The sequence below is a fragment of the Triticum dicoccoides genome, chromosome 6A (genome assembly GCF_002162155.2).
Source record: "Triticum dicoccoides isolate Atlit2015 ecotype Zavitan chromosome 6A, WEW_v2.0, whole genome shotgun sequence".
Lineage (NCBI taxonomy): Eukaryota > Viridiplantae > Streptophyta > Magnoliopsida > Poales > Poaceae > Triticum > Triticum dicoccoides.
This window is the reverse complement of record NC_041390.1, coordinates 566,759,826-566,770,377: the sequence shown is the minus strand read 5'-3', so window position 1 is coordinate 566,770,377 and position 10,552 is coordinate 566,759,826. Positions and strand designations below refer to the sequence as shown.

Here is a 10,552-nt window from a genome sequence, read left to right as displayed (position 1 = left end):
TCTGTTATTCAAACCTTATTGTATTCCTTTCTATCTCTTCTTGCCTTGACTTGTACTCCAAACTATGTATGCATCCAGAGATATGCCCCTGCCATATAACACGCACGCGTCCCCTCGAACAAGGGTAAGACGCTTCAATCCATCTGACAGCTAACAGCTTGGTCAATGTTCTGAAACTACAGCTGTACGAACAGATTTGTTTTCCTCTATTTGGAAGATAAGTGTCCACCCAAAGTGCATCATTTTCTCTGGCGACTAGCACATAAGTAACATTCATCCGCTATTTATGAATATCAGTAGGAGAGGGGTTGAGCTAGACACCAGACGTGCTGTCTGCGGGAGATTATTCGAAGATGGTGGCCATTTGTTTCTGAACTGTAAGTTGGTTAAACAACGGTGGATGGCCTTGTCTCTTGAGGATGTTAGGACACAACTTGCCAATTTAGGCTCAGCTAAGGAGGTTACACAAGCCATTTTCAGGTTGCCAGAAGAAAGGAAACTTCTGTCAGTTGCCTTGCTCTGGACTTGGTGGTCTGAACGTAATCGGGGAAATCATGGTGAGAAAAGAATGGAAACTGAGACTTTCCGCTACACTGTCCAACACCATGTCAAAGAATGGCAGGATTTCCTCGCAAAGAAACCGAGGGAACAAGTGCAACCCTGCCGCAATTGGAAACCACCCCCACAGGACTGTGTTAAGATCAATGTTGATGCTGCCTTTTCGGCGAGCTCGGGAAGTGGGGGTTGGGGCCTAATTTGCAGAGATACAGCGTCGGATATACAGTTTGCGGCTGCTTGGTCCTCATTTGATCTTTCAGATGCACTACATGCTGAGACTACTAGGTGTTGGGGCATGCCCGTGGCGCGCCTCTTGAGGGGGAGCTGGGCGGTGCCTGGTTGTAGTCACCCCTTTAACATTGTTTTTTATTCTAATTAGTGTTTGAGATGATTGCTTATTAAGAAATTTAGCAGTAGAAATAGAAATATATATACAGAGAAAGCCCATTATGGATCTGAACATGAAACATTTGACTCAGAATAGTGCACTTAACATAAGCAGCAGCATAGGTTTAGCGTCTTGAAAAGCATGTAATAAGAGGGCCCAAAAGCAAACCATAGGTTATCACAGGATAGAGCATAATGAGGAGTACTTAGGGCTACATTATATTAGATTATATTGACACAGGGGCTGCAGTGTCTTTGATGGTGCATCTAGAGGCGGTGCACGGTGAGAATCAGGCGGCGCTTTGAAGTGATCCTGAAACGAAATGCACAAATATCTCCTTCGCGAATATTGGCGCGGTGACGAAACTCGGCCCAGTTGGTGGTTATAGTGTTCCTAGCATGATCCGACATTTGGCGAGCAGATGGCCGTCTGCAAGTATGACCACGAGTGTATCATTGTTTAGATCAATGTAGCCCAGCAGGTTCTCTTCAGTATAGTTAACCTGAAAATACTGGTAGAAGAAAGCAAGATATTTGCATGGACATAAATTATTGTGTGATATGAAAGATAAGAGCGTATTCTATGGATATTAATGATGATAGTAAAGTACTGTTATTGACTACACGTCTTGAGGACCCATATTTATGAATGCTCAAATAAAATGATTGATGAAAGAACAAGAAGAAGTCAATATTTCTGGTGTCCAATTGACAATTTGAGTATGTACAGCCTAGTGTATGAACATAGAGCAAACCAATGAAAAAATGTTGTAGCAAAGTTTATCTGCAGTGCAAGGGTTGTTGATGCCATTGAGCTAGCTCATTTGGTCCGCATTTTGACATTTGCACATCTGCGCATGGACATGAGCATTCGTAGTGATGCTATTTATATGTATCAGCAAGTCAGACGGATAAGCCCAGAAATACTAAGATTATATGAGCTGATGTCCATCAAAGTGATTGTACTGTTGTGCGGATTATATTTGTTTGAAAAGCAAGCATGTATATAAACACAAAAGCGGCAGAGAAAATATGAGCTCAGATCCATTACACTGGTTGTACATGTAACGAGGACAACCCATTACAGTTTGTCCAAAAGTAGTGTAGCACATATGTCTCTTGTATTTATAGTACATGAAAGAAGAAATACGGACAACTCTTATTACTGTCACAACACTAAATGATCAGCATCTGCTCAACAGCTTTGCATGTAAGATCAGATCCAACGCGGCGAGACGGTCTGAGCCCTCAGCTCATACGACCGGGCTTCATCAGTATTGCCTACCTGCTTCTCCTAGACAATTCAGAAAAATTATGAAAAAGAACACAATGTCTTTGTCTTAGTAATAGACTTACTAACATATAATTTATTTCAGATGTCCGATCATTTGAAGGTAACACAACTTGAATTTCCTAGGTAGAAATCTCAGTCCCCTTCAAATTAGGAACAATAACAGCAATGAACACCAAGCTTTGAACGATTTTTTTCCCACAAATGTCACTCAGGCCTGATAATCCTCCTGCAAAGATGCAGAACCATTGTCCAGAAAAAAAAACACTGTGAATACAACAAAAGAGGATGAGAGGAAAATTAGGCATGCAAAGAACATGATGAATTGAAGGCACGACCTTCCTGATGGTATCTATTTCATAGATCAGCACTCGAGGCTGCATTTATTTATTTTTTTACTTGAAACATCATGCATGATTTCTTACTGCTTTGTTTTTAAATTAGAATTTAGCAAAAAGAACCAGAAATTAGTTACCATATCAAAAAATCACTTGAGTCAGAGTACAATTAAAATTGACATTAACCAAGATAAGCTTAGTCCTGAACAACCAACAAAAACTCATGCAATATTTTGATATAAATGGCACAATGAATGTCAGAGTTAACCAAGAGGAGGGCGGCCGCGTGAGCCTCGTCAGAGTTGGTGAATATCTACAGTGCAACAACAAACTGTAACTGCTGAAGCATTTAACTGTCACAGACCCCTTGCAGATGCGATTAGCAAAAAACATCAGAGGGATTTTGAGGCATCAAAAGCAGTAGGTTCCTCAGGACATGGTCCGGCTTCAATTTCTCATATGGCAATTTACTGTGCACGCTGGCGTGGAATCCTCGTAGTCGAAATCGTAGCCCATAAGCTGGCACATCAACAGGATTATGAAAAAAAGTTAGAAACAAAACCTGTAGTTTAAATACTATGAAACTAACAGAAACTTGTTAATCTAAGCATTGTGGGACATATATACCTTCAGACCGGCCATTGTAGTTCCTTATTCCCTGTACAAATTTAGGCACATCTCGGGACCAGGCTCTCCTCAATCTGAAACTTGTTCAGCATGTAGTCTGCGATTTCATAGATACAACTATATGAGCACACAAATTCTGTAGCATGAAAACCGAAGATCGGTGTAAGTTTATTATTTTTCGTGCTCGGCTGGGAACCGCTCCGCTAGTTTGTCACGCTGGGCAGCACATGATATGATAATGCCATTGTGCTACTACTGACAGTAGGTCCATGTAAGACAGATTATCTGAAATCCTAATCGGATTCAAACCTAATGATGGTATACAATCCTTCAAAAGGCAAGAACACACTCTAGAATTTGACACATTAATGTTCTGTGCGACTGAAATGCCCATTTCCTTGGAGACATGCGAAAAATTCTGAAGGAAACACACTTCAAGTTATAGAAGACTTTATAATTGCAGGTAATCAAAGTTATGAACCAAAAAATTGAAACGGCTACTGTACCTCAAAGATTTGCTTGATGTAAGGCTTCTCTGGAGGCTTTGATACATGCATCCAGAGATCATTGCTCCAGGAACCAATGATATTCAAGTAAATTGCATAGTCAATAATATCACACACATGTTGGTCAAAATTTCAAGCCACTGTAACAAAAATTGATAACCTTGCTAGTTCCATTTTAATTGTAGGGTCCGCCAGATGTTAATCCAAAGAGAAGATTAAACTTGCTTCTGGTCTTAGGGCTTGTATAGATGTGTGAAAAGATCCTAGCAATTTTCAGAAGAGCTACAACTCCGCTTCCATTGCTATCACTTCCCACGGAAAGCGCCTGAGAACATATGTATTATGAAAATATCATAAATAATATCAAAGAAGATTCTTGGAATATTTTTTCAGGGTTACATATAGGTGCAACACCAAAACTGTCAAAGTCTGCAAATGTGGCAATAGATGGCATGGATGTGAGTACACCATACACCATATTCATAGTTGATGAGACTGAATAATATCAGTTCAAACAGGGAAGCGTGATCAACCTGCTCCAGAATAACACACCCATGTGAATCCATTAAAATGTCTTTTTTTGCTTGCCATCATTATTAACAAATAGAGCCAAACAGAAGATATTACAATGCCAATCAAAGCATTTATTCACATAGGCCATAGGATCTCCATAGATGCAGATGATACATACATGATATAAGGAGCGACAATTCTGTCATACCAATGGTGAGCAGAGTGGCTTCTTCAGCAGGTTCTGACTCGTCGGCATCCAGCTTCTGCCAAAGCACGACATGGAGGTACACATGGTTCTCCGTCTTCTTGAAGTTCCATGGCACGTGCTCCCTTCTGAATCCCAGGAACAAGTTCATGTCCACGTACAGCCCACATCCAACCTATACACAAACATAGATAGAAAGAAACAATTCACTTATAATTTCTTTAGCGGTAATCAATGATTGTGACCACAGTTAACCACGAAGAAGATGTAATCAGTGAAGATAAGCATGGACCAACCTTTTAGCAGATTCTTCTTTTTAGTGAACACCATACGGGCAAGTTCCTTTTCTTCCTGGATTGCAATAACACCATAGCATGAAAATCTGGTAAGCAAATGGCACAACTAATTGGTTATTGCACAAAAAACAGCCAAATACGACATCTTCCTAATTATAGGAATCCAAACCATCCATAGGACACATATGACCAATATAACAAATTGCTAGAGTAGATGTATAGTCATGTTGTTCAAAAATCTTTAAAAACAAATTGTAGTTGAGGGCTCACAAAATTGCAGTTGGGGACTCACTTTGTAGATGCAGGCTAGCGTATTTTGGCGAGGAGGCAGTGGTTGTGTGCTTGGAGGGCCCGGCCGTCGCGCCGGCTTCGCTTTGCTCTGCTTGTGTCTGCCGCCGTATCGGCTCCCGTGACACAATTCATCTTGAGATATATACTGATGACAACTTTTTTAGTGTAATATTCCTTCACAAAAGAATGCTCAATTTGCAGTGGATCAGAAACCAGCCAGTCCCTTAACCAGGTATATGATATTTGCTACTCCTTTTATTTTGTAAATCGCATGCGTCCGGAATAACATTACTACACTGCATCATGAGTTAGGAAAAAAATCAAGCTTATAAATGAGAACACAAAAACTCTGACTTCCTTATTTTTCTCCTAAGAGAACCAATTCATCTTGAGTATACCACAACCTAAAATTGGCACTATCCACTATCCTTACCGTTGCAAATACTTGTGAAAAAAGATACAGCAAAATTTTGAGTATACCACACCTAAAATTGGCACTGTCCAGTATCCTTACCATTGGAAATACAGAGGGTTGCCGCCGATGATGAAGTGGTGGCTATGGATCTTGTCAGAGAAGTGCTTCCTCCTCCCCTCGCCGTACACCTAATCATGAGTTCTTCGCGTCCTCTGTCCTTCCTACCACCAACTGCTCTGTAGTGCAAAGCCTACAAATTACAGATTAAGCTGCAATTAGAAGCAAACCGATAGAAGTATGTCCAAACTGAAAAATAATGAAATTTACTCTATTGTAAGAAAAGTAAATCAAAACCACGGTCAATTTCACCGGTTGTGCATTTATTTGGATCATTGGTAAGACAATCAAGAGTGCACTGAATAATGCCTGTGATCTAATACAACAATTCCAGCAACTCAATGCATTCAGCCACAAACATGGTATACAAAAATTGCTATTTTACGTACTAATTACATATAAGTAATAACCATTGAGAAAATGGAATCAAGAACCCAAAGTAAATCTTAACCAGATGTCTTCCATCTAGAAATTGCAGCTGGCCACCCACTTGTACCTCTTAATCAACGAGTATCTAGGAGGGGAATGGGGGAGGACAAAGGAGAGGAAGATGACCTGCGCCGGGAAGCTCCTGTGCCGGGCACCAGAGGCGGACGGCGGCCAGAAACAACGGTCCGCCGGAGCGGCGGTCCTCGAGTTGGCGCGCGGTCCGGCACTCCTCCTGCCGATGGCGACAACTTCGGGAGGAGCAGATGCGCGAGCAGAAGTCGCGGCTCCTCCGAATATGGTGACGCGATGGAGAAGTGTGGCAGGGGGGCGGATCGACATCGTCCGGGTGGAGCTCGTCCTTGACTTCATTGGGACGAGATCTGACGGGGCTGTCCGCGTCCGCCTTCTAACTCTTGTCACCGCCTTGCCGTCAGGACCTTGGGGAAGAGCAGCGCCACACCTGGGCGCCGGTGGTGGCGGCGGCTGCGGGGAGGGCGGCGGTGGGGCTGGCGGCGGCAGACGAGGGAAAGGGAGAGGGAGAGGAATTGGGGATGGGGACTGGGGGCTTTCTCTCTTTCTTCTCGGCGAAGGGAACCTTTTTGTCTTGTACCGTTGCCGACGTGGACATCGCGAGGGCTCGCCTTGAGAGCATGGTTAATAATATAGCCAGCTGCTGGCTATATGATGTTGTCATGTCACATATAGTCAAGCTTATAGTCAACAAGTATAATAGCTAGATATAAATATGTACTACTTTGTTGATACATGGCCCACCCCACTCTCTCACAAAGTACGTAGGAGCACGTGCTACAGCCGGCTGTTAACTAGTAGCCCGCTTCTCTTCTCTCTCCTCTTCTCTCTCTTCCAAGTAAGCAAAAATATAATATTTAATGTCTTACAGCCCGCCTATATCACCTTATTGTACTTGCTCTGATGCACAGCTGGGAGGGTGTTGGAGCACCATAAAAAATACGGGGACCATTATAATAGAGCCCCCCCCCCCTCTCCCAAAGCATGACCGAGCCAATGTGGGTGCCCCAGTTTGACGCCGCTCCATCGACAACAGTGCAACATATATGTCGAGCGAGGTAGGAGGTAGCAGCCGGACAAAGATAACAAAAAGATGGCTGGAGCGGCGGTGGAAGGATGTATATGGGATGCTGGATGGTGTCGATGTATTAGTGAAGACTGAAGAGGAGGAGCTGGGAACCGGTAAGGAAGAGAGAGAAATGACAGAGGAGGGGCACAATTCATATTGCATAGTGTTGTCTAGTAAATAAAGGGGGATGACTAGTAAGTTACAATGTTTACTTTCGTTTCAAGTCAAACTTTGAAAACTTTGAGCAACAATATTGTATAACTATTTTGGTTGAAACTTTAAAGTCATATACAAAGATTTGTGTCTGGAAATACTTTCATAATATTATAATTTTGTTGTTCGCTGTGATATATTGCAAGAGATACCACTCACCATATTAAAGTTATATCCTAATTAGGTATTAATATCTAGGCCCGTTCGGAAGAAGAAGAAGATGTGAAATTTGGAGTTTTTTTTTTGAAAAGGGGGGAACTCCTCGGCCTCTCCATCAGAACGATGTATATGGCCACCTTATTAAATAAGCAAATAGATTCAACAAGGTCTTAAAGTCTCAAACGAAAATAAAGGAAAGTTCACAAAGAGCCAAAGGACCAATAACAAACTAGCCACAAAAAGCCACAACGTATAAAAGCAGTGACCTCGTTTCCCCTTGGCTCAAGTTGCTACAGCAGCATTTGCCACTTGTTAGTACAAACGTCATTCATTCCTTTGAGGAACTTGGAAAGAAAGAGCTATAAATGCCCAGAACTGTTATCTTCTGGTTTAAGAACCCACTAGGTGCAGCGCAATTACATGATGGTAAGCGGACCCGGAAAAACGAAACAAGATATCCTATGGGAGCTTGACCCATTCGACAGATCCAGATTTGGGGATCTTCCCATTTGAACTAATATGATGGGCTAAACACATGGATAGTTAAGGTGGGGGAGAGGGCAGGGGAGGGGGGTGGATTTGAATAGATCGCACGCATACCTGCAAATCTTCCGACGATACAGTGGGTTCGCCGTCGGCCAAAGTAGCCGCCGCAACTGCTCGGTAGCAACAGGGAACCGGGGAGGCGATACAAACGAGGGGCGCTGGGTGGGTATGCGTGGGCGGCTTGAGATAAGGACTGGAGTTAGCTGCTGAAGCTAGTAGGTGGACTTTATTGCGTCCGCCAACTGTGCCGGTCGCACGCCGCGCTAATTAAAAACACTGTTCATACACCTAATTATATCAGAAACGTAAAAGTGCTGAATAAAAAAAGATGAACAATTGATACTGCCGGGTAGTAAACCATACGTTTGCATAATAGAAAATAACTGACCATACATTCATTACTCGGTTCATGACATATTACAACGGACTTACACTAATAGCACCTGGCACATCTCCCCTAAACAGCACTTTGCATACTACGGACACATATTCATAATTATTCCAAGTACTCCGTCAACATGCCCACCATCTACCTGCTGAGCAGGAATACTACTTTGACCAGCTCCAGCAAGATCAGCACTCCGACAAACAGTATGGCTCCGTCTAAGAACACAAGAACACAGAGGGCGGCGGCGGATGTGCCTCCTTGATTAACCCATGGCTGGGCCCTGAAAACTTGTGTAACGGCTGGAGCACTTCGCAGCTGCTCTCCGACACGAACCCTGCGGTTCAGATAAGATCCCGCCTGGCTGCTTCTGTGCACTGGCTGCTGCGCCGCCCCCAGATAGCTCAGCTCGGCAAGGTACTCGTCCTTGGTTCTCATGTAGTTGCAGACCCCGGCTGAAAAACAAATCGAATCGGCAAAGGAAGAAGAATGTATTAGATGTTTGGAAAACACGAGCAGATTGAGAACTGCAAAAATGGGCCATACTCACGTCCTTGTTGACGCACTTGTAGAAACGAACGCCTGCATTCTGACCCGCCTGAGCAATCCAGGTGAATACCCGGTGCCGCACTGAGGGCAGCTGATGAGTGGTGGGAGTTGCTCGAAGCCGCTGGAGGATGATGATGCAGACATGCTCTCCGGAAGGACAAGTTCTACTGGACTGGGTTGGCTCGCTCGCAATATCATCCGATGGGGCGATGGATCTAGAACTATAAAGAGGGGAGGGATGGGAGGAGTATTGCTGGAGAAGATTGGTTTCTGCCACCGCTAGTACTCATAAATGAGCTAAACGGCTCTTTAGACCAGAATGTGCGACCAAACGGCACACCCTGTCCAGTCCCGTCTGATCCGCCACCAAGCTAACTGACGGAGTTACCTGTGTGGTGGGCCAACTCCTAATTCGAGAAATCACAACACCGTCAAAATACCTACCGCTATACCCATTCCGGCCCAGATCACGACGGAAATAAGTGGCACAGATACCGGGCTCCTGTGAGCTCGGGCTCACATGAGTATTTTCGCTCATTTTATCTAATATATGGCCTTTGGCTTTTTTACAAAAAAAATGCTATTAAATGTATGAACTAGGTTAAGTTCTCCTTTACTTATTAGTTTCTGTTGATTATGGCTATTCCATAGCACTAGTGCTATTTGTTGTCTAGTTCAGATTTCTGAATTCTATATCCTAGGATATTTTAGCCCAGCTTAGCTATTGAAAATTAAATTTTGGTATAAGAGTGAGTAACAAGTTGAGGTGGGACACTCAAACTATAACTTTTGAAGTCATAGCTTTTGCTGATCATTTTTGTTTACTTTAAACATTTATTAACCATATCATCATGGACATAACACTAAAAGATATTTGACTTAAAAATATCATGCAATGGATCAAGAATTATGCTTGAAACTGTGTACAATTACAAAAGCAATCATCTGAAGTACCAAACTCTAAATAGAGTTGTAATTTGATAGCAAATTAATTACATACTCTATATTATTAGACCATCGAAGCAAGAAGGGATTTGTTCTGGTGCAGTCTGACTCTTCGACTGCCCTGTCCTGTCTCTCTGGGTAAAGTTTGGATCATTCGGCTTATTGTCATTTTGTTGTTGAGATTAAGTCTTTAATGATCGATAGAGAGTTTATTCCACATAAGCTAAATAGAACTCAAAACAGAATTGCGAAATGTATGGCAAGGTATAGTCGTTCAGAGCGGGCCACAATAGTGTGGCTCGAAAGTGGTCCCCCGTGTACTGAGGAGCTCGGAGCGGGCCACAATAGTGTGGCTCGCATTCCTTCTTGAAGGTGTTGCTTGGTGCGAGGCGCTTCGAGATACTGGGAGCGCGGTGGTACTTCGTCGGAGGGTGCAGCGGTTGCCGGTCTTCCTTTCTCCGTTGATCTGCCGGTGTCGGCATTTATTTCCCTTTCATTTTCTTTTGTTTTCTTTTAGGCTTATCTGTGCTGCGGCCCCAGCGAGCTGGATGTTCGGTTGTGTGCTTTATAATATAAAGCGGGGGGAAACCCTTTTTCTCAAAGAAGCAAAGGGTCCCTAAGAAAAGGCAAAGGCTTGTTCACTCTGTTACTAGTTCATATCTTGATGACTTGTCAGACATATA

General features: G+C 43.1%; 1 protein-coding gene and 1 long non-coding RNA gene across 10 annotated transcripts; both read right to left on the bottom strand.

Annotated features, from left to right (window-relative positions):
* Positions 1 to 1,969: 1,969 nt before the first annotated feature.
* LOC119317982 lies at positions 1,970 to 8,172 on the bottom strand. Of its 9 annotated transcripts, none has more exons than XR_005153876.1 (7): positions 6,100 to 6,517; positions 5,014 to 5,677; positions 4,722 to 4,776; positions 3,708 to 4,600; positions 3,202 to 3,298; positions 2,306 to 3,093; positions 1,970 to 2,239 (listed from the first exon to the last, which is right to left on the bottom strand). It is a non-coding gene; the product is annotated as an uncharacterized LOC119317982 (long non-coding RNA). The 9 variants fall into 9 exon arrangements; XR_005153877.1 differs by having other exon boundaries at positions 1,970 to 2,465; positions 2,939 to 3,093; XR_005153872.1 differs by having other exon boundaries at positions 1,970 to 3,093; positions 3,708 to 4,032; positions 4,429 to 4,600.
* A 168-nt stretch (positions 8,173 to 8,340) lies between these two features.
* On the bottom strand, positions 8,341 to 9,380 carry LOC119315989. The gene is made up of 3 exons (XM_037590401.1): positions 9,377 to 9,380; positions 8,922 to 9,209; positions 8,341 to 8,830 (listed from the first exon to the last, which is right to left on the bottom strand). Exons 1-3 carry the CDS (start codon positions 9,378 to 9,380, stop codon positions 8,520 to 8,522), a joined length of 603 nt encoding a protein of 200 aa, XP_037446298.1. The 3' UTR covers positions 8,341 to 8,519.
* Positions 9,381 to 10,552: the final 1,172 nt, after the last annotated feature.

Bases quoted from the DNA above. Each gene is read 5' to 3' on its own strand.
- LOC119315989 (XM_037590401.1), bottom strand. The intron at 8,831-8,921 runs GTATGGCCCATT...TTTGTTTTTCAG, and splicing joins GTGCGTCAACAAGGACGTGA to CCGGGGTCTGCAACTACATG.